General features: G+C 44.2%; 1 protein-coding gene across 2 annotated transcripts in view; it reads left to right on the plus strand.

The window, feature by feature from the left end:
- The first annotated feature begins 11,102 nt into the window (after window positions 1-11,102).
- srebf2 (sterol regulatory element binding transcription factor 2) overlaps window positions 11,103-24,918 on the plus strand; it is a 62,172-nt gene continuing 48,356 nt past the window's right edge. Inside the window, exons 1-3 of one of the 2 annotated variants that reach the window (XM_080217685.1) lie at window positions 11,103-11,348; window positions 20,176-20,556; window positions 23,464-23,648. In XM_080217685.1, coding sequence (XP_080073811.1) covers window positions 11,264-11,348; window positions 20,176-20,556; window positions 23,464-23,648 — 651 coding nt within the window. In that variant the 5' untranslated portion in view covers window positions 11,103-11,263. The remainder of the gene's footprint in view (window positions 11,349-20,175; window positions 20,557-23,463; window positions 23,649-24,918) is intronic. The other variant, XM_080217686.1, reaches the window with a different exon arrangement.

Consider the following 24,918-nt stretch of genomic DNA (forward strand, 5'->3'; position numbering starts at 1 on the left):
CATCAGCAAATTTCGACACCATACACTCGGCTCCCTCCTCCAGATCATCTATATAAATGGTAAATAGCTGAGGCCCCAGCACCGACCCCTGGGGCACTCCACTAGTCACCAACTGCCAATCCGAATAGCACCCATTGACCCCCCCCCAACTCTCTGCCTCCTATTTGACAACCAATCCTCTATCCACGCTAACACCCTAACCCCAACTCCATGCCCCCTTACCTTCTGCAATAACCTCTTGTGAGGTACCTTGTCAAACACCTTCTGAAAATCTAGAAAGACCACATCCACTGGCTCTCCTCTAGCCACCGCCCTAGACACATCCTCATAGAACTCCAATAAATTTGTCAGACACGACTTCCCCTTAACGAAACCGTGCTGCGTCTGCTCTATCAAGCAATTCCCCTCAAGATGCCTCGCTATTTCCTCCTTGATGACGGATTCTAACATTTTACCCACAACAGATGTTAAACTAACCGGCCTATAATTCCCTGCCTTTTGCCTGGCACCCTTCTTAAACAACGGCGTAACATTAGCCGCTTTCCAATCTTCCGGCACTTCCCCGGAATCCAGCGACGTTTGGAAAATAACCACCAAGGCATCCACTATCACCTCCGCCATTTCTTTCAGAACCCTCGGATGCATTCCATCTGGTCCTGGGGACTTGTCCACAACCAGTCCCTCCAGTCTTGGCCTCAACTACTTTCTATATTAGTGAGTACCTCAGAGTTCTACAATCTCCCTCCACAGATAATATGCTGCTTTTTTATTCATCCTGCCAAATGGATGTTTTCCCATATTATGTTCCGTCTGCGAAATGCTTGTCCACTCATTTAACTTTTCTATATTCTTTGCAGATGCCTTATGTTCCCTTCACAACTTACTTTCCTACCTACCTTTGTGTCAGTAAATTCTGCAACTATACATTCCATCCCTTCATCCAAATAATTGATACTTCTTGTAAATAGTTAAGGACCAATCCCTTTGGCACTCCACTAATTACATCTTGTCAATCTGAAAATCCTTTTGGCTAATTTTACATTCATGCTAATTTGTTACCCCCCAACACCATGAGCTCTCACTTTGTGTATTAACTTTTGATGTGGCACATTGTCAATTGCCTCTTGAAAATCTAAGTACACATCTATAGGTTTCCCTTTATCCAAATCACTAGCTACTTCTTCAAAGAATTCTACTAAGTTAGTCGAACACAACCTTTGTTTCACAAAACTATGTAGACTCTGCCTGATTGCAGTGAGATTTTCCAAGTGTCTAGCTCTATAACAGATTCCAGCATTTTCTGTAAGACAGATGTTAAGCATGGCTTGAAGTTTCCTGCTTTTTGTCTTCCTCCTTTCTTGAACTGAGGAGTCACATTTGCTATTTTCCAATCTGATGGAACCTTTCCAGAAGTTGGGGAATATTGGAAAATTAGAACCAGCAGCCACTTTTATCACTTTCTATATCAAAAGTGATGAAGTGGAAATGGCTGACAGCTTCAAGTTTCTCGGTGTTCACATCATCAACAATCTCTCCTGGTCCCCCATGCAGACACTCATTAAGAAAGCCCACCAACACCTCTGCTTTCTCAGAAGCCTCAGGAAATATGGCATGCCCGTTATGACTCTCATCAATTTATGCAGATGCACCATAAACACATCCATTTTGGTTGCATCACAGCTTGGTATGGCACAGTTCTGACCAAGACTGCAAGAAACTACAAAGGATTGTGAATGTAGCCCAGTCCATTACACAAACCAGCCTCTTGTCCATTGACCGTCTACACGTCCTGTTGCCTTGGGAAATCAGCCAGCATAATCAAAGATCCCATGCATCCCGAACATACTCTCTTCCACTTCTTCCATCAGCAAAAAGATAAAGAAGTCTGAAAACACGTACCAACCGGCTCGAACAGCTTCGTCCCTGCTGCCATCAGACTTCTGAATGGTCCTATCACACATCAAATTGATCTTTCTTTTCACTCTATTGTTAACTGCAACACCAAAATTTGCACCCTATCCTTTCCTTTTCCACTCTATATGCGTTGGATGGTATGTTTTGTCTGTAACAGAGTGCAAGAAACAGTACTGTATCCCGATACATATGACAATAATAAATCAAATCATAGCAAAGACTTTAGGATGAAATCCATCAGGACTTGGGGATTTGTTAGCTTTTAGTTCTGATAATTTTCTTAGTATTGTTTCCCTGGTGATTAGAATTATTTTAAGTTTGTGCCTGCCTTTCGCCTCCTGATCCCCAATTATTTCTGGCATTTTGTATCCTTTATAATGAAGATGCAAAATATTTGTTCAATCAATCTATTTCCTTATCTTCCATTATTGCTTCCCCCCAACTCACTCTCTAGAGGACAATCTCACCTCACTTACTCTTTTCTTTTTTAGGTAGTTCTTACTGTTTTATATATTTTTAGCTTGGTTTCTCTCATACTCTAATTTTTCCCTATTAGTCATTCTTCGTATTCTGTCCAATTTTCTGACTTGTCACTCATCTTTACAGAATTACACTCTTTTTCTTTCAATCTGATTCTATCTTTAACTTCTTATGTGAGTCAAGGATGATGTGCCCTTCCCTTTGAGTCATTATTTCTCACGAGAATGTTTATTTGTTGAGTGTTATGAAATAAATATCTCCTTAAATATCTGCCATCTTATCTCTACGACCTATCCCTTAACTTAATTTTCAAGTTTATTTAGCCAGGTCTCTATACCCTCACAATTGGCTTTATTTAAGTTAAAACTTAGTCTTAGATTCACTCTTTTCTCCCTCACACGTAATGCAAAATTCAATTATGATATGGTCTTTGCTACCTAGGGACTCCTTTATTTATGAGATCATCAATTAATCCTGTTTTGTTGCACATTCCCAGATCCAGAATAACTTGTTCTGGATGGTCTTAGAACATACTGCTCCAAAAAACTGTCCCAAAAGCATCTGTGAACTCAACTTCCAGGCTACACTTGCTAATCTGATTCACCTACTTGTAGCTTAAAATCACATGTGACAATAGCCACGATTGTTATTTATCACCAGCCCCCAATTATTCTACCTGTGTACCAAGTCCTACATTGTGGCTACTGTTAGAAAGGCTATAAACCACACCCACAAATAACTTCTTGCCTTTGCCAAATCTTATCTGTACCGAGACTAATTCTACATCTTGATCTTTAGAACAACGGTCATCCCTCTCTAATGTACTAATGCTATCCTTAATTAACAGGTACCACTCCATCTTTTCCCAGCCTCCCATCCTTCCAAAATGTAATGTATCCTTGAATAATCTGGTCCCAGCCATCATCATCTTACAGCTTTGTCACTGTAATGGCTACTAGAGCTTACATAATTATTTCTATTCGTGTTTTCAATTAATTTGTTTTGTTACAAATGCTACAGGCATTTAGATGCAGAGCCTTTAGTTCTGTCCTTTTTCCGTTTTCACCACCTCCTTACCTGCTGGTTCACTCTTCAGTTGGTGCACTCTAGCACTTTCTGCCACACTTCAATTACCATTTCCCTAATTGTTACCTTATTCTCTTGCCTGCTCTTCTTTAATCACTTCTTACCACATTTGATCTCCTGCCCCCATGATTTAAAGCCCTCTCCATCACCCTTGTTATACATCTTGCTAGAACAGTAGTCCCAGCATAGTTCAGGTCAACGGTACATCTCTCACTTTCTGATATTGGTGTCAATGTCCCATGATTTGAACACATTTCGTCCACATCATTCTTTGAGCCACACATTTAACTCCCTAATCTTAATTACCTTATGCCAATTTGCTTGAACTTCAGGCAATAATCAAGAGTAATGTCTTTGAGAGAAGGGTAATCCAGACTCGAAACGTTGGCTCTATTCTCCCTCCACAGTTGCTATCAGACCTGCTGGGCGGCACAGTGGTTAGCACTGCTGCCTCACAGCGCCAGGGATTCGGGTTTGATTCCAATCTCAGGTCACTGTCTGTGTGGAGTTTGCACATTCTCCCCGTGTCCGCATGGATTTTCTCCGGGTGCTCTGGTTTCCTCCCACACTCCAAAGATGTGGGGTTAGGTTGATTGGCCATGCTAAATTGCCCTATGGAACTAGCAGGATTAGTACATTGGAGTTACTGGGATAGGGCCTGGGTAGGATTGTTGTTGGTGCAGGCTTGATGGGCTGAACGGTCACCTTCTGCACTGTAGGGATTCTGCTGAGATTTTCCAGCATTTTCTGTTTTTTGTTTCAGATTCCAGCATCCACAGTATTTTGTTTGTATATGATCTTTGGAGTTATAATTTTTAATTCAGCTCCTAGCTGCTCATATTCTCTAAGCAGAGTCTTTTTCCTCACCTATCTATATTATTGGTATCAATGTGAACTGGACCCCGCCTCCCACAAGTTCCTCTCCAGCCCTAAACTGAAGTCCCAAACTCTGGCACCAGGCAGGCAACACAGCCTTCTGGAATCTCATTCTTGGCTACAAAGAACTTTTTATCACACTTTCCCCTACTATCACCGCATTCCTATTAACTCCCTCCACTTCAAGCTAAGATTGGATGAAGCAAGAGAAGAACAAGGAAAATGTTCTTTTCAACAATTGGCTAACTGATGGAATGAGACTGAATGTTTTAAATTGTTTTGTTCTGTTTCTGGGATAGAGGAAAAATTGTCTTGCATTTTGCAAATTGTAGTATCTTTCATGGCCTTAGGAAGTCCCAATGTGTTTTACTGTCAACTAAATGTAATTACAGAGCTGTTAATCAGCAGTCATTAATAATTATCTTATGACTTGATGTGGTGACTTCAATGGGCAATTAATATATAATGAAGGTGTACTGTATAATGTAGATTACTACACTCTTTTCGGGGCAACACGGTGGTACTGTTGCTTCACAACTCTAGGGATCCGGGTTCAATTCCAGCCTTGTGTTAGTTTGTGTGGAGTTTGCACATTTTCCCAGTGTCTGCGTGAGTTTTCTCTGGGTGCTGTGGTTTCCCCCCACAGTTCAAACATGTGAAGTTTAGATGGATTCGTCAAGCAAAATTGCGCCTTAGTGTCCCAAATGTTAATACAAAGAACAAAATCAGCCTGGGAAACAGGCCCTTCGACCCAACGAGCCCGCGCCGCCATCTCAACACCACCAGTCCCCCTCTCCACCCACGACCCCTGTCTAATGTTTTATGGCCATCCAGATTGAGGGAAACTGATTTAGGGACAATTTATTCCTGCCAATCAGCCTAACAGCACATCTTTGGGGTGTGGGAGGAACACAGTAAATAGTCTGACAACACCAGGTTTTAGTCCAACCTATTTATTTGATAATATACTCGCAAGCTTTCGGGTTAGCCCCTTCATCAGGTGAATCACCTGACGAAGGGGCTAACCCGAAAGCTTGCGAGTATATTATCAAATAAATAGGTTGGACTAAAACCTGGTGTTGTCAGACTTTTTACTGTGTTTACGCCAGTCCAACGCCGGCATACCCACATCGTGTGGGAGGAAACCAGAGCACCCGGAGAAAACCCACGCAAGCAGGGGGAGAATGCGCAAACTCCCACAGACACCGGCTCAAATCTATGTGTCTGCACAGCAATCAGCGATAGTCACTGAGCTGTCGTCTTGCCCAGTATCTTGTCCAGTTTAGGCACACACTAACGACATGAAGCACTAGGCCAATCTCGAACAACCAAGAGCAGCCCCAATACGACCCATTGCGTGTATGCCCCTCGTTGGACACGAGGTGGACCGACTTAAAACCTATGAATGAAAAGAGAAAAAACATTATCATACCATACCCATTTACATTACCAAGGACGCCCCAATGCTAATGACCCTTATTTAAAACAATCTCCTATATCCACCCATCTCCAACCCAGTCATGTGCCTGTCTAAGTTACTCTTAAATGACTCTAGCGTGTTTGCCTCCACCACCTTACTTGGCAGAGCATTCCATACCCCCACTACCCTCTGTGTGAAAAACCTCCCTCTAATATCTGTGTTGTACCTCTCCCCCCTCACCTTAAGTCCATGGCCCCTTGTCCTACGTGTCTCTGTCATTGGAAATAGCTTACCTCTGTTTACTCTATCTATACCCTTCATAATCTTATATACCTCTATTAGATCCCCCCTCAGTCGGCGTCTTTCAAGGGAAAAGAGCCCCAATTTCTTCAATCTTTCCTCATACCCCAGTCCTTCCATTCCAGGCAACATCCTGGTAAACCTCCTCTGCACTCTCTCCAGAGTCTCCACGTCCTTCCGGTAGTAAGGCGACCAGAACTGGACGCAGTACTCCAAATGCAGCCTAACCAACGTTCTGTACAAATTCTGTACAATGTTAGGGGGATTAGCAGGGTAGATGTGGCGGTTTAGTGGGACAGGGAGGGGGTGGGCCTGGGTAGTATGCTCTGTTGGAGAATCAGCGCAGACCTGATGGGCCAAATGGCCTCCTTCTGCACTGCAGAAATTCTATGATTCTCTTAAATGTGTGAGCAAGCCACTCAGTTTAAGGATAGAGGCATTTAGGAATAGATAATAAATGCTGCCCACATTCCAAAAACCTTGTTAATTTCTTATCTCGCTCCCTAAATTTTGACTGCAGGACCACATCATTTCTCTTTTTATGATTTTGTACTAATGTGGACCATAAGAACAAGGAGGAGTAGGCCATCTGGCCCCTCGAGTTTGCTCCGCCATTCGATAAGATCATGGCTGATCTTTTCGTGGACTCAGCTCCACTTACCTGTCCACTCACCATAATCCTTGGTTCCTTTCCTGTTCAAACATTTATCTATCTATGCCTTAAAAACATTCAGTGAGGTAGTCTTAACTGCTTCACTGGGCAGGGAATTCTACAGATTCATAACCTTTTGGGTGAGGTCCTCCTCAATTCAGTCCTAAGACTATGACCACCATCTGTTCACTCTTCCCTCCTCAGAGTGGTCTGCAGCCATTCAATTACATACTTGATCCTGGGCATCAAGGAGGGAATAAACCAAACTGTATTCACATCTGCGGCTACAGATATGTCTGCTCATTCCCCAATTATCAAATCTGACAACACATGACTTTAATTGTGCTGTAATCTTTCATTTCTATTCTACAAATTAAAGTGACCTGCCTGCATTTCCTAACATGTTGAAATTAGTTGTATGCTGAAATTATCATATTTGGACAATCACTTTTTACTTTGATTTCATTTTCATTCTAATGATTGTCTATAACAATATTGTGAATTATGATTACTTGTTTAATATGTCTTACCATCACAATATACCAATATGGTATTCATCTACCAGAGGTGAAACCATAATCGGGCAGGGGACAAGGGTTAGCCCATTGCACTTGGGATGTGCTGACGCCTGCAATTATGGTTTACCCTGGCTAAGGTAGAATAAAGGATCAGGCTAGCTAATGAGGTTAAATCGAGGCTCTACCTGATGCAGTTTTTCAAAGCCATCACAACCTTCTGTCTAAGATGAAGCATCAGATCAAGTCTGGGAAGGGGTGAAATGCCTCATCCTGTCAGCATGGATCTTGTTTGGATTGAGCTGGGATGTAATGTCTTGTCTTGTCAGCTTGGATCCGGTTTGTCCCTCATGGGGCGACATAATGGTTAGTACTGCTGCCTCATAGCGCTAGGGACCTGAGTTCAATTCCTGGCTTGGGTCACTGTCTGCATGGAGTCTGCACGTTCTCTCCATGTCTGCATGGGTTTCCTCCAGGTGTTCTGGTTTCCTCCCACAATCCGAAAGACATGCTAGTTATGTGCAATGGCCATTTTAAATTCTCCCTCAGTGTACCCGAAGAGGCACCGGAGTGTGATGACTGGGGGATTTTCACAGTAACTTAATTGCAGTGTTAATGTAAGCCTACTTCTGACACTAATAAATAAACTTTAAACTTAAAGAATCAGGGTATCCAATGAGGTTAATCCAAGGTTGTACCTGATGCAAATTTTCAACCTTGTCCTTTTTTTGTTTTTATTCCAATTCAATCAAATCAAGTCCAATTCAGAGTCTCAACAAGTTGAGACATTCCTGATCCAAGCTGACAAGCCAGGGCTTGGGCTGGATCTACACGATCCAAGCTGATTGGAGTACGCATAGATCCTCCTCCAAGGCTTGAACTCATTTGCATCTCAGCCTCACTTTTAAAAATTGCTTCAAATGAAGCTAAAATGTAACCTAATGACTTCAACCAAGCACAGCATGTCGATACTACACTTGATCTTTGGCTAAAATGAAGCATGTATAGGAAAAGTTAAGAGGAATATGGGCCAAATGCAGGCAAATGGGGTTAGTTTAGATGGGCATTTTGGTTAGCATGGACCAGTTTAGGCCAAAGGGCCTGTCTCTGTGCTATAGATCTTATGACGTGGAGATGTTGGTGTTGGACTGGGGTAAACACAATAAGAAGTCTCACAACACCAGGTTAAAGTCACAGGTTTATTTGGGAGCAAAAGCCACTAGCTTTCAGAGCACTGCCCCTTTTGTCAGGTAAGTGGGAGTTCTGTCCACAAACAGGGCATATAAAGACACAAACTCAATTTACAAAATAATGGTTAGAATACAAGTCTTTACAGGTAACCCAAGTCTGAAAGGTACAGACAATGTAAGTGAAGAGAGCTTTAAGCACAGGTTAAAGGGATATGTATTGTCTCCAGATAGGACAGTTAGTGAGATTTTGCCATCCCAGGCAGGTCATGGGGGTTACAGATAGTGTGACATATAGATTAGTGTACATTTTATGTCAGATCAGGCCTGGGAGGGGATGCAATGCTCATCCTGTCAGCTTGGATCTTGTTTTGATCAAGCTTAAGTTGGGATGACATGAACCCAAGATCCCGGTTGAGGCCGTCCTCATGTGTGGAACTTGGCTTATCAGTTTCTGCTCGGCAATTCTGCGTTGTCATGTGTATTGAAGGACGCCTTGGAGAAGGCTTCCCTTAAGGTCATAGGCTGAATGCTTTTGACTGCTGAACTGTTCCCCGACTGGAAGAGAACACTCCTGTCTGGCGATGTCACACGGTGTCCATTCATCCGTTGTTGTGGCGCCTGCATGGTCTCGTTGATATATCATGCCTCGGGACATCCTTTCTCGCAGCGAATGAGGTAGACAACATTGGCTGAATCGCGTGTGTTATGTTCATAGAGTACATACGGGAGATGGATAGGGTGCAGAATGCAGTTTTACAGTCATAGCTAGGGCATAGAGAAAGATCAACTTAATATAAAGAAATGGAGCATTGTTAGAGAATTTATAAGAGTTACACAGTTTTAAAAGCACAGCACATGAGTAAAAGATAGAATTAGAGGGTATGTTGGTGACAGCTCATAAGAAGTCGCCTCATTCAAGCACCATCTTGTCTGATCCTCATTTGTATTACTATACAGTTAAAAGTATTGTTTCTTGTGTGTTATACAAAGCATACCATTCATAGAGAAGGTAACAGTAGAGTGCAGAATGTAGTGTTACGGTTGTATCTAGGGTGTAGAGAAAGATCAACTTAATGCAAGGTAAGAGTCAATTCAAAAGTCTGATGGCAGAAGGAAAGAAGCTGTTGTTGAGTCGGTTGGTACGTGACCTCAGACTTTTCTATCTTTTTCCAGATGGAAGAAGGTGAAAAGAAAATGTCTGGGGTGCATGGGGTCCTTAATTATGCTGGCTGCTTTTCCAAGGCAGCAGGAAGTGTAGACAGTCAATGGATGGGAGGCTGGTTTGCGTGATGGACTGAATGACATTCACAACCTTTTGTAGTTTGTTGTGGTTTTGGGCAGAGCAGGAGCCATACCAAGCTGTGATACAACCAGAAAGAATGCTTTCTATGGCGTATCTGTAAGCATTAATGAGAGCTGTAGCTGACATGCCATATTTAAGAACATAAGAACTAGGAGGGAGAGTAGACCATCTGGCCCCTTGAGCCCACTCCGCCATTCAATAAGATCATGGCTGATCTTTTCGTGGACTGAGCTCCACTTACTGGCTCACCATAGCCCTTAATTCCTTTACTGTTTCCTTAGTCTTCTGAGAAAGTAGAGGCGTTGGTGGGCTTTCTTAACTATAGCGTTGGCATGGGTGGGTGGGGGGGAACAAGGACAAATTGTTGGTGATCTGGATACCGAAAAACTTGAAGCTCTCAACCATTTCTACTTCGTCCCCAGTGATGTAGACAGGGGCATGTTCTCCGCTATGCTTCCTGAAGTCAATGACCATCTCCTTCATTTTGTTGACATGGTGGGGACCATGATTGGACTTAATTTGAGATGGCTTTTTTGATTAGAAATACTACACAGAAATTCTACAGCACAGAAAGAGGCCATTCAGCCCATCAAGTCTCCACCGACTACAATTCCACCCAGGCCCTAGCCCCATATCCCTTCACATTTACCCATTAATCCCTCTAACCTACACATCTCAGGACACTAAGGGGCAATTTCAGCAGGGCCAATTAACCTAACCCACACATCTTTCAGATCGTGGGAGGAAACCCAGGCAGACACGAGGAGAATGTGCAGACTCCACACAAGACAGTGACCCAAGCTGGGACTCGAACCCAGGTCCCTGAAGCTGTGAAGCAGCAGTGCTAACGCCGCCATGCCGCCCACGATACTGTCAGGTACCAATGAAAAAGGCAGTCATCTTCAATCTTAGCCCCAGCCAGTTGTGGTGCCATGGATTTGGTTCTGGCTGTACTGCCTAGCTAAACCAAGGGTTACAAAGTGATTTGATTTAGTATTGCAACATGTGTTAGTCATTGAAAACTGCAGTCAAGGGACTCCAGATGTATTATCTTTGAATCTACACCTCACCTAATGTTGCTCGGAACAGCAATGCGGAGCGAATGAATAATTCGGAAAATCAGCGCCCGCCGGTCGCCATAGCGACGGGCTGTGCCGATGCTGACGTCGCATCACCCCACCGCCCGCAGCGCCCAGCGATTGGCCGGCCGCGTCTCGTGTTCGCGCCCAAGGCCAACGGCCACTGCTCGCACTGGCGCTCGAGCACCACGCGCACGATAGGGGGCGGGGCCGGGCGGTGAGGAGGCGCGGCCCGGCAGCGAGGGGGCGGGGTCGAGGCGTGGCCCGGCAGCGAGGGGGCAGAACTGACTCCTGACCAAGATGGCGGCGAGAGGAAGAGGTTATCAGCAGCAACAACAACAGTGATGCTGGGTTAAAGGGAGCAGCATTATTCCCCTGGTATATCTTATCTTAGTACATTCTCCTTCCTATTCCCGATTGGAATTCTGATCAATGGACCTTTAAAGGAATGGAGAGCGAGGATATATCGTTTGAGAACATGGACCCCTCACTGAGTGATTTCAGTGAGGGTCTCAATTTTGGGGATATTGATGGTGAGTTAATGTTTGCCTCGCATATTAGTCCATTTAAAACCAGCTTGAGTGGATAGGTTATAAGTATCTAGAATGTGGATGTTTGGGGGTGGGTGTTAAATTGTTTCCTTTGTTTACTGATTGTCAAAGTTGATAGTAAAATGTGGTGCTGAGTGAAATTTTACTGATTAGATATTCTGAGCGTAAAATCTTCCTGATAATGTATAGACTAGCAAAATGTTACCGCATCTTTCATTTTTTTTAAAACTGCATTTATACCATATCTTTAATATTGTAAAAGATCTACGGGAACTCCACAGGAGTGCTATTCACCAGTATTTGTCATGTTGTGTTTCCAACATAGAATCCCTACTGTGCAGAAGGAGGCCATTGGGTTCACTGAGTCTGCACCGATCACTATCTCACCCAGGCCCTATCCCCATAACCCCATGCATTTTTTGATTTGATGTATTATTATACAATGAAAAGTATTGTTTCTTGCCTACTGTACAGACAAAGTATACCCTTCATAGAGGAGGAAAGAGAGAGTGCAGAATGTAGTGTTACAGTCATAGCTAGGGTTTAGAGAAAGATCAACTTAATGCAAGGTTGATCTTTACCCTAGCCAGTCCCCCTGACACTAAGGGGCAACTTAGTATGGCCTATCCATTTAACCCCCACATTTTTAGACTCTGGGAGGAAACCAGAGCACCCAGAGGAAACCCACGTGGACACGGAGAGAATGTGCAAACGCCAGACAGACAGTGACCCAAGCCGGGAATCAAACCTGGATCCCTGGTGCTATGAGGCAGCAGTGCTAACCACTGTGCCACCCCAGACATCTGGTATTATCTGAGCAGAAATTTCCTCCAATTAAATATGGTGAATATTCTGCAGTCATCAGTTGGCCTGAAGTGGACTGTCCACAGCTTTGCTATCCTGTTTGACCTCAAGATCTGTTTCCAACCAAGTATCATGGACATCATCAAGACTGCCACTTTCTCCTTTGTAACGGTGGCAGACTGAACTTCCCTCGGCTCATCTGTCGCTGAAACCCTCATCTATGCTTTTGTTACCTCTATATTTGATTAGCCCTGTAATGCAGCTTTCCATATACTTAATTCATTTGAAATTCTGCTGCACGTGGATTAATTTGCTCCAGACATCATTCACCTGCCTGCACCTGTTGACATACATTAGTTCCTGGTCTGGCAGTGATACGATTTTAAAATTGCCATCCTCATTTTCAAATCCCTGCATGACCTCACCGTTCCCTGTCTCTCTAACATCTGATGGTAGTCATGATGTGGAGATGCCGGTGTTGGACTGGGGTAAACACAGTAAGAAGTCTCAAAACACCAGGTTAAAGTCCAACCAGTTTATTTGATAGTAAACCCACAAGTTTTTGGTGTTGCCCCTCCGTCAGGTGAGTGGAGAGTTCTGGTCTCAGACAGAGCATATAACAGCGCACACAGTTTACAGAATACTCATATTTCTGTGTGTAAACAACGCAGTTGTCAATGGGGTTTCCTGTTGAATTTGCCTTTTGCCTCCATGAAACCCGTGGTGGGGGGTGTGCCATTGGCAGGACCAGAAGATCCAGCCGATGTGAGCAGCCAGAAATTTGTGTTTCACTCACCTTTCACCGGATCAAAGGTCACAGATTTAAAGTGTTAATCCTGTTTCTCTCCCCACAGATGCTGCCATTTCTGTAAATATTACCAACATTTTCTTTTTCTTCACCCAAGCCTAGGGCACTGCACATGATTGGAGGCGATTTATGCCCCAGTTGATACTAGCTAACAAGGCACAGATTAAAATAAAAGTTATAAGGCTTATTTATTAGTCACAAGTAAGGCTTACATTAACATTGCGGTGAAGTTACTGTGAAATTTCCCGAGTCGCCACAATCTGCCCTTGTTTGGGTCAATGCACCCAACCAGCACATCTTTCAGAATGTGGGAGGGAACCGAAGCACCCAGAGGATATCCATGCAGACATGGGGAGAATGCGCAGACTCCACAAAGACAGTGACCCAAGCTGGGAATCGAACCCAGGTCCCTGGCGCTGTGAAGTAGCTGTGCTGACCACTGTGTTACTGTGCCACCCTGGGATTAAACCTGGGACTTTTTGATCTGCATGCCTTGGTGAGATATTCACCAGTTGGGAACCCAGGAAGGTCGATTGAATATTGTTAGCCCTGCTGCTGAATGTTAACAAACTTAGGGATACTTGTTGCCTGTGCTAATCTGCGATGGGCAGATCCATTCAGTGCAAATAACAACTATTGAATACTAGCAACAATTACTTGAACTTCTGGCAACAAAACTTTAGCCTCCATCGTGTGCTTGGTGCAAGGGTTAATGTCTCTGGCTAAGATTTGATGTGATAAGGGAACATGTATTGCCACCTGGAGCAGCACTCAGTTGATGTCCATGTTGCTCAGTGACTTGGGAATCTCTTAACACAATAAATGTGGGGTTTGCAAGAGAACAGTTTGCTGTTGATTTGATTTGTTTTGATTTATTATTGTCACATGTATTGGGATACAGTGAAAAGTATTGTTTTTTTGTGCGCTATACAGACAAAGCATATTGTTCATAGAGGAGGAAACGAGAGAGTACTGAATGTAGTGTTACAGTCACAGCTAGGGTCTAGAGAAAGATCAACTTAATGTGAGGTAGAACCATTCAAAAGTTTGATGACAGCAGGAATCAGCTGTTCTTGAGTCAGTATGTGACCTCAGTATTTTGTATCTTTTTCCTGACGGAAGAAAGTGGAAGAGAGAATGACCGGGTTATGTGAGGTTCTAATTATGCTGGCTGCTTTGCCAAGGCAGCAGTAAGTGTAGACAGAGGTAATGGGCGGGAGGCTTGTTTGCGTGATGGATTGGGCTACGTTCACAACTTTTTGTAGTTTTTCACGATCTTGGGCAGAGCAGGAGTCATTCCAAGCTGTGATACAGCCAAAAGAATGCTTTCTGTGGTGCATCCGTAAAAGTTGCTGAGAGTCGTAGCTGACATGCCAAGTTTCCTGTCTCCTGAGAAGATAGAGGCTTTGGTGGGCTTTCTCAACTATAGTGTTGGCGTGGGGGGACCAGGACAGGTTGGTGATCTGGACACCTAAAGACTTGAAGCTTTCAACCATTTCTACTTCGTCCCCGTTGATGTACACGGCCATGTTCTCCATTACACTTTCTGAAGTTGATGACAACATCCTTTGTTTTGTTGACATTGAGGGAGAGATTATTGTCTTACTCCTGTATCTGCCTTATCATTGTTTGAGATCTGATCCACTATGGTGGTGTCATCAGCAAGCTTGTTCTGCAGTATTCAGTGAGTTAGTTCATACTTGCATGCAACTTCATTCCACAGCTTTTGTACACTGGTGCATCCAGATGTGTCATGTTCAGTTATAAGAACGTAAGAACATAAGAACATAAGAAATAGGAGCAGGAGTAGGCCATCTAGCCCTTCGAGCCTGCCCCGCCATTCAATAAGATCATGGCTGATCTGTCGTGGCTCAGTTCCACTTTCCCGCCCTCTCCCCATAACCCTCAATCCCTTCTCTTATCAAAAACCCATCAACCCGCTTCTTAAAAATATTTAGCGAGGCAGCCTCCACCACTTCAACGGGCAGAGAATTCCAGAGATTCACCACCCTTTGAGTGAAGAAGTTCCTCCTCAACTCCGTTCTAAACCGCCTTCCCTTTATCTTGAGGCTGTGCCCCCTAGTCCTACTGTCTTTTTTGAGCAGGAAGAGTCTCTCCACCTCTATCCTATCCATCCCATTCATCATCTTATACGTCTCAATGAGATCTCCCCTCATTCTTCTAAACTCTAACGAGTACAAGCCTAGTTTATTCAGCCTCTCCTCCTAGCTCAATCCCCTCAACTCCGGTATCAGCCTAGTAAACCTCCTCTGCACTCCCTCCAGGGCCAAAATATCCTTGCGCAGGTGCGGCGCCCAAAACTGCACACAGTACTCCAGCTGCGGCCTCACCAATGCCCTATACAGCTGCAGCAAGACCTCCCTACTTTTATATTCAATCCCCCTCGCTATGAAGGCCAGCATCCCATTCGCCTTCCTGACCACCTGCTGCACCTGCAAGCTGGGTTTTTGCGACTCATGCACAAGGACCCCGAGGTCCCTCTGCACCGTCGCCTGCTGCAGTTTTTCGCCACGTAAGTAATAGTCCTTCCTACCATTCTTCCTACCAAAGTGGACCACCTCACACTTGCCAACATTAAATTCCATTTGCCATTTCCTGGCCCATTCGCCCAGCCTATCTAGATCCTTCTGCAGACTCTCCACACCCTCCGCACAATTTGCCGTTCCCCCAATCTTGGTGTCATCAGCAAATTTCGACACCCTGCACTCGGTTCCCTCCTCCAGATCATCTATATAAATGGTAAATAGCTGAGGCCCCAGCACTGACCCCTGGGGCACCCCACTAGTCACCATCCGCCAATCCGAATAGCACCCATTGACCCCCACTCTCTGCCTCCTATTTGACAACCAATCCTCTATCCACGCTAACACCCTACCCCCAACTCCATGTCCCCTGACCTTCTGCAATAACCTCTTGTGAGGTACCTTGTCAAAGGCCTTCTGAAAATCCAGAAAGACCACATCCACCGGCTCTCCTCTATCCACTGCCCTAGACACATCCTCATAGAACTCCAGTAAATTTGTCAGACACGACTTCCCTTTAATGAAACCGTGTTGCGTCCGCCCTATCAAGCAATTCCCTTCAAGATGCCTCGCAATTTCCTGCTTAATGACAGATTCTAACATTTTACCTACCACAGACGTTAAACTAACCGGCCTATAATTCCCCGCCTTTTGCCTGGCACCCTTCTTAAACAACGGCGTAACATTAGCCGTTTTCCAATCTTCCGGCACTTCCCCAGAATCCAGCGACGTCTGGAAAATAACCACCAAGGCATCCACTATCACCTCCGCCATTTCTTTCAGAACCCTCGGATGCATTCCATCCGGTCCTGGGGACTTGTCCACAATCAGCCCCTCCAGTCTGTCGAGCACCACCTCTCTAGTAACAGTAATGTCATTAAGACCCTCCATTCCTACCACCTTTCCATCGCTAACACCCGGCAAATTATTCACGTCCTCCTCCGTGAAGACAGAAACAAAAAAGTTATTCAAGACCTTCGCCATATCCCCATCCCCTACCACTAGCTCCCCTTTCTCATCCTCTAAAGGACCAACGTTCACCCTAGCCAGCCTCTTCCTTTTTATATATTTATAAAAACTCTTGCTATCCTTTTTTATATTAAGTGCTAGCCCAGCCTCATAGCTTCTCCTACCCTCCTTTATCAACTTCTTTGTCAATCTTTGTTGACATTTAAACCTTTCCCAATCCTCTTCTTGCCCACTGCTCTTAGCTACTCTAAATTCCTCCGCTTTTAATTTAACACTTTCCTTCACCTCCTTCGTTATCCACGGCTTATTACCTCTCTTCCTACTGTCCTTCCTACTATCCACAAGGCAAGAGGTCAGTTCATGTTTCCAGGCAAGCCTTTGGCCTGTCATCCTCTCCACCGTAGCTGAGTGGTAGCACTGTCATCTGTGAGTCAGAGGGTTGCGGCATCAAGCCCCATTCCATTTTAGCTCATTGTCTGCGCTGGACTGCAGGAGTGCTGCACTGTTGGATACTGTCTTTTGGTTGAGCTGCTAAAACCAGCTCCCATCTTCCCACACAAGTGGAGGTAGTGGATCCCACAGCTGGAACAAGAGAAGGTCTCCTGGCCTATGACACAAGAAATAGGAGGAGTGGGCCACTAGGCCCTTCAAGCCTGCCCTGCCATGCAATACAATCATCATAGCTGATGCACTCCACAAATTCTTCCTCTGTGCATCCTTGGCCAGCTTGGTTTGTCCAGTTAATATGCAGATTGAAAATTCCCATGATAATTGCAGTTCCCTTCAAACATGTCCTTGATATTTCCCCATTTATGCTCTGGCAAATTATTAACCCTCCAAGAAAATATGAAATCTGGTTTATTTCCCAGCTGAGGGTGCTGGCTTTTCACAAATTGGCTGCTGTGTTTTCCTATACTACAGCAGTCATTACACTTCTAGAGAAGTTGTTAAAGGTGTTATATAAATGCATTTCTTTCTTGTGTTCTTCCATGCTTGCCGTGCAAGCTTCCCATGTTAAACTGAAGAACATATTCCTCTGTCACAATTATCTGAAGAATTGTTTTAAATTAATCCAGAACTTTTATGCCAACAATAGTTACATAATCCTGCTAAAAGCAACACATTGTTCCGGATGATTACAGCATTTAGATTATGAAATCTGGACAATTTCACAATTTTCACAATGCATTTCTTTGCACTTTGCTGGATGTAAGCTGCAGCTAATATTATCTCATTGAGAATGGGTAAAAAAAACAATAGCTACTGTGTTTGTACAGTGTCTATAATGTACGGAAGTATCTTCCAGGCACTTCACAGGAAAGTGACCCAAGTTGACACGGAGCCGAAAGACATTAGGTGGGATAGTTAAAAGCTTGATTAAAAAGGGTCTTAAAGGTAAAGCAAGAAAGCGGGGTGGGGGGAGGAATTTTGATGTTTGGTGCCTGGGCGGATGAAGTGTTGCCATCAATGTTGAGGCGAAGAGTTTAGCAGATGTTTAAAAATATCATAGGATCCCTACAGTGCAGAAGGAGGCCATTCGGCCCATCAAGCCTGCACTGATATCAATCCTACCCAGGCTCTATCCCTGTTATCCCATATATTTATGTAGCCAATCCGCCCAAAACTAAGGGGCAATTTAGCATGGCCACTCTACCTAACCCGTACGTATTTCGGACTGTGGGAGGAAACGGAGCACCCGGAGGAAATCCATGCAGACACGGGGAGAACATGCAAACTCCACACGGACAGTTACCCCAGGCTGGAATTGAACCCAGGTCTCAGGCTGTGAGGCAGCAGTGCTAACCACTGTGCCATCATGCCATCCTTAAATCATTAGCATAGGTATTATATGGGGAGAAACTGAGATAAAGCATTTTTACCTGAAGTGCTTCCCAATAAGTTAAATTTCATCATCTGCTATGGTGGGATTTAACACAGGTCTATTACCCTTTGCCTCTGGATTACTCGTTCAGTGACAACACCACCAAGCCAATGCCTCCCCCAATGCAAGAATTGGCAGAACAGAGAATTCTTGGAAAGCTGGAGAAATTTAGTAGATAGGGAGAAGGCAAGGCCATGGAGCAATTCTGAACACGAGGATGTGAATTTTAACGTTGGGGTGTTGTTGGTCTGGGAGCCAATGTAGGCCAGTGAACACAGGAGTGATGGATGAATGGGACCCAGAAACCTTTCAGGAACATAAGGATGCCGTTTGCTGATGTAAGCAACATAATTAGCTGTGGGTCAGCTGCTCACAAGCTTGCCTCCCAGTCGCAAGGTTTCAGGTTCAAATCCCACTCTAGGATCTCAGCACAAAAATTCGGGCTGACATTGGATGATAATTCCAGACCAACAGCAACTCAATGTTAAAATTCACATCCTCATGTTCAACGTTGTTCCATGACCTTACTTCCTCCATATCTCTTTAACCATTTGATTGGCACCACATCTACAAACGTTCAATCTCTCCACCACTGACTCTCAGTACACGTTGCTGCTACTATCTACACGATGCACTGCAGCAATTCACCAAAGATCCTTAAACAGCACTTTCCAAACCCACGACTGCTTCCGCCTAGAAGGACAAGGGCAGCAGATACATAGGAACACCACAACCTGCATGTTCCCCTCCAAGCCACTCAACATCCTGACTGGGAAATATATCACCATTCCTTCGCAGTTGCTGGGTCAAAATCCTGGAATTCCCTCCCTGACAGCATTGTCGGTCAAGCCACAGCACGCGGACTGCAGTGATTCAAGAAGGCAGCTCACCACCACCTTCTCAATGGCAACTAGGGATGAGCAATAAATGCTGGCCCAGCCAGTGACACCATATCTCATGAATAAACAAAAGAAAAAAAATTCCTCAATCAACGTTAGATAAAAATGGTTACATTAATCCTTCACTTGATGTAGCCTTTGCCTTCCTGAAAACCAGATTTTCCCATGACAACAAATATAAAAACTGTCATTAGGTTCTGCAAGACCTTTCTGTTCAGAAAAAAATTAAAACGTTTTACCCTGTATGTTGGAAAAACGGCATTCTCAAATTCCTTTATTTGCAAATGAAATAAGTTTTAAAGAAAAATAAATTTAAAATTAAAAAAGAAATATGCTCATTCTTACTTTATACAGCTGACCCAACGGGCCCGCTTCCCCCCTCTCTGCCAGTTTGCTCGCCCCCTGCTGCTGGGCTTACTCTTTCTACTCAGCTCCGACTGGCCAACTCTCTCTCCCAAATCCTCGCATTGAGCTTCCAGTCAAGCAAGATCTCGGTTTGAAAATTCTCATCTTTCTCTTCAAATCCCTCCATTTCCTCGCCTCTCCCTAACACCATAATTTTCTCCAACTCTCCCAAGATATCTGCACTCTTATGCATTCCCAATTTTAATCGCTCTGCAGCTGTCCGTACCTTCAGTTGTCTAAACCCCACTAACCTCTCCTCTTCTCTATCCCACTTTCCCCCTTTAAGATACTCCTTAAAATCTACCTTTTGATCTAATATTACCTCAGTGTCATACTCTGCTCTGTAATGCTGCTGTGAAGTGTTTTGTGAGCTTTCGTTAAGTTAAAGATGCTATTATAAATATATGTTATGGCATTTATTATTGTGGCTCCTAAGTAAGGTGTTCTAACAAAACGTGGGTGTATTTTTACCTGCTTGATATGTTGTATTCTTTTACAGAAATGCTGCAGTTTGTCAGTGGCCAAGTTGGAGATTTTCCGGACCTATTTGATGAACAATTCAGTAATGGGTTACCAGGGTGTGACAAGCTTGACCAGACTCCCAGTAACCTGCAGCAGCAGCAGCGGCAGATGGTGCAGCAACAAGGGCACCTCCAGCAGCAACAGCTCGTGCAACCACAGGTTCTGCCCTCAGCACTGCCCCAGGCACCATCATCTGCTGCCCAAAGGACCACCCCTGCACTTCAGCCTCGACCACCCGCTCAGACGCAACCACCGCAACAAACGTTCATGATCACTTCAAATTTCACCCCAACCCCAACGCAGACCCACTTCATCCAGCAACCAGTGTTAACCTACCAGAACCAAGGTGGATTTTCGGGTAACCACTCCCTCGTTAGAGCTTGGGTATTTTTTTGCGTTGGAAATGTGCAAACAACACAAGATTTTAAAGCTTATCTATTCGTGTCTCAAGTAGTCTTACATTAACACCACAATGAAGTTACTTTGAAAATCCTCTAGTTGCCACATTCTGGCGCCTGTTTGGGCACGCCGAGGGAGAATTTAGCATGGCGAATGCATCTAACCAGTTAATTGGCACAGTGGTTAGCACTGCTACCTCATAGCACCAGGGACCTGAGTTCAATTCCAGACTTGGGTCACTGTCTGTGTGGCATCTGCACGTTCTCTCCATGTCAGCATGGATTTCCTCTGGGTTCTCTGTTTCTTCCCACAGTCCAATGTAAGCTTACTTGTGACTAATAATTGAACTTTAATTTTACTTTACTGTGGGAGGAAACCCATGCAGTCACGGGGAGAACTTGCAGAATCCACACAGACAATGACCCAAGGCCAGCATTGAACCCTGGTCCCTGGTGCTATGAGGCAGCCGTGCTAGTTACTATGTCACCTGTGAAAGTTCTTTATTGGGTCTTCTCTAAGCTTTCTCTTTGCTAAAGAAAGGAACCCCAGCCTTTCCTGTTGAGTGTAGCCATTTTGGTATCACCATTCTTTATACCATCACATGTCTCTATTTTCTTTCTATGATATGGAGATTTGAACTGTGCACAGTATTCTAACTGTGCCTAATCAACGTTCAGTATAGTTTAGCATAACTTCTTTGCTTATCAATTCAATCCCTGCAGAAATGAATCCCAGTTTCTAGCCTGCATGTTTTCAGCTGCTGCACTTGAGGCATAACTTGTGCCAATGAAGCATTTACTGCATTGGACGAGAACGGGCGAGTGACTTTTAAACAAACGTCACCGACCGAAATAGACTCAGTGTGCCAGCTGCCCAGCATACATCAGCTAATGTATCTGATGTATCATGGTGGCACAGTGGTTAGCACTGCTGCCTCACAGTGCCAGGGACCCAGGTTCGATTTCTGGCTTGAGTCAGTGTCTGTGTGGAGTTTGCACGTTCTCCCTGTGTCTGCGTGGGTTTCCTCCAGGTGCTCTGGTTTCCTCCCACATTCTGAAAATTGTGCTGGTTAGGTACATTGACCCGAACAGGTGCCGGACCATGGCGAATAGAGGAATTTCACAGTAACTTAATTGCAGTGTTAATGTAAGCCTTACTTGTGACTGATAAATAAACTTTAAACTTTGGATGTAGCAAGTCTTATGGCAGTGGGAAGACGGGGACAGGTGGAGAATGTTACTGTTAGTCTTGAGTCATTACCCTCCCTAAGGGTGATTGACGGTCACTGTCCACACATTGAGGCAGACGTGGGTTTTGTATCTCAAGGTGACAGTTTTTAGGCTCAGAGCTGCTTTCGCCAGTCTAAGGAAGGGGATAAAAAGGAACTTTAAACACAGCCTGCCCTCTCTTCATTTGCCAGGTCACTGCTCCTTGCTGCTTACCAATCAAATGCATTCAAATCATAAAACATATTGAAATTCAAAATGCAGCTGGATCTGTAAAGCAGTATTTGGTTTAATGTTGCGGCTGAGATGCTCCCAACCCAGAAGGTGAACAACTGGGTCTCCTTGATTTGATTTGATTTGGCTTAGTAGTGTCACATACTGAGCTGTCACTCATTAAAGTGAATGGGGAATCCATCATTATTAACCCCTGTTACTGACTTCATAGAATTCTTATATTTGATTTGACTTATTATTGTCGCATGTATTAGTATACAGTGAAATGTATTGTTTTCTGTGCGCTGTACAGACAAAACAGACTGTTCATAGAGTACGTAGGGGAGAAAGAAGGGAGAGGGTGCCAAACATAGTGCTCCCATCACAGCTAGGATGTAGAGAAAGATCAATTAAATATAAGGTAGGTATATTTTAAAGTCTGAGGAAGATCAACTTAATGCAAGGTAGCTCCATTTGACAGTCTGACAGCAACAGGGAAGGAGCTGTTCTTGAGTTGGTTGGTACGTGACCTCACACTTTTGTATCTTTTTCCCCATTGATGAAGGTGGAAGAGAGAATGTCCGGGGTGCATGGGGTCCTTGATTACGCTGGCTGCTATTCCAGGGCAGTGGGATGTGTAGACAGAGTCAATGGATGGGAGGCTGGTTTGCTTGATGGACTGGGCTGTGTTCAGTTTCTTGCAGTCTTGGCCAGAGCAGGAGCCATACCAAACTGTGATACATCCAGAAAGAATGCTTTCTATGGTGCATCTGAAAAATTTGGTTAGAGTCATAGCTGACATGCCAAATTTCCTTAACCTTTTGAGAACTTAGAGACATTGGTGGGCTTTTTTAACTATAGTCTTGGTGTGAGGGACCAGGCCAGGTGGTTGGTGAAGTACAGTGGAGCAGAAAGCCACTCGGCCCATTGGGTCCTTATCCACTCTCCGATAGATATCTTACCTAGGCCCTATCCCCATAATCCCATGTATTTACCCAATTAATCCCCCTAACCTACACATCTTTGGATTGTTGGAGGAAACTGGAGCACCCATTTAAAATACACGTAGTCACGGGGAGAGCATATAAAATCCATACTGAGAGTCATTCAAGGCTGGAATCAAACCCAGGTCCCTGGTGCATGAGGCAGCAGTGCTAACCACCTATGCTGCCTTTATGACTTGTTCATCTGTATCTCCTTTTGCTTCACTACCGTATTTAAGCTCTTATTTTCCAGAGGGTACATGACCTCCTCATTCTGCTATCAAAGTTCACCAGCACAACAGCTATATTGAAATTACTAAGCATTGCTTTTGCAACTTTATATGATAAAGTTTTGGTTCAAGTACATGTGAGTAACATGGAGTGTTGTGATTGCTGCCGTTTGGAGCCCAGGTTTACTTAATTTAATCTTGGATGTGTTCACAGTTCTTCAGCCGCAGATACAGAACCTGGTAACTTCCCCGCAGGTCCAGCCTGTTACCTTCCAGCAGCAAGTGCCAGGCCTATCCAGGATGCTTACTTCAACCTCTACCATTGGCACCATTCAGACGCTGACCCCGGGCACTACCACTACTGTCCAAACGCTCTCACCACAGGTACAACAGGTACCAGTAAGTATGGATTTTCGTTAAATTCACCACTTAAATGATATATCTTTTCATATCTACGTGGATAAATTAAGAAAGTGATTTTATCTCCCATCTCTTAAGCTGGATGAATATGTGATTGGAAATATGTGGTGATTTTAATCAGGCAATTGAGTTTGGCCTGTTAGAATATGAAGCATAAAAAGATGTCCCTGACTAAGGGCCAAATTTACGGGACAATCAGGGAGCCTCTTGCTTTGTATTTAACCAGGAGTGTCAGGTCCTCTGGGACTCCTAATGTGGACTGCTAACTGAAAGCTGAGTTTAAAATCCAACAGAATTATCATAGAGAGAGTGTGGTGGTAAGATTGAGAATTTCCACAGCTTAGGAAATTTCATAAGTAGCTTTTTGTATAACCAAACAGGCAGTAATCTTTACACTGTTTGTCTGCTAATGGCCTAGAGTTTTCCTAATTTGACAATCTGTCCTAAATTTAACAAGAATACTTCTCAGTCTCCTATTATTAACCAGTTGCAGCTTAATATTTCAGTTTTTTAGACCAAACATGGTCTAAGAATGGTTTAATGAGGACAGTGTAGAAGGAGCTTTACTGTGTCTAACACCATACTGTACCTGTCCTGGGAGTGTTTGATGGGGATAATGAGAGGAAGAATGAGGGGAGATCTCATTGAGACGTATAAGATGATGAATGGGATGGATAGGATAGAGGTGGAGAGACTCTTCCCGCTCAAAAAAGACAGTAGGACTAGGGGGCACAGCCTCAAGATAAAGGGGAGGCGGTTTAGAACGGAGTTGAGGAGGAACTTCTTCACTCAAAGGGTGGTGAATCTCTGGAATTCTCTGCCCGTTGAAGTGGTGGAGGCTGCCTCGCTAAATATTTTTAAGAAGCGGGTTGATGGGTTTTTGATAAGAGAAGGGATTGAGGGTTATGGGGAGAGGGCGGGAAAGTGGAACTGAGCCACGACAGATCAGCCATGATCTTATTGAATGGCGGGGCAGGCTCGAAGGGCTAGATGGCCTACTCCTGCTCCTATTTCTTATGTTCTTATGTTCTTATAATGTAGAGCTAACTTAACTCTGGATCCAACCCCACCTGTCCTGGGAATGTTTCATGGGGTCAGCGTAAAGAGAATTTTATTCTATATCTAACCCCCATGCTGTACTTGTCCTGGGAGTGTTTGATGGAGACAGTATCGAGGGAGCTTTACTCTGTACCTAACCCCGTGCTGTTACCTGTCCTGGGAGTGTTTGATGGGGATAATGTAGAGGAAA

This window comes from Carcharhinus amblyrhynchos, chromosome 35 (genome assembly GCF_965287045.1).
Source record: "Carcharhinus amblyrhynchos chromosome 35, sCarAmb.v2.hapA, whole genome shotgun sequence".
Lineage (NCBI taxonomy): Eukaryota > Metazoa > Chordata > Chondrichthyes > Carcharhiniformes > Carcharhinidae > Carcharhinus > Carcharhinus amblyrhynchos.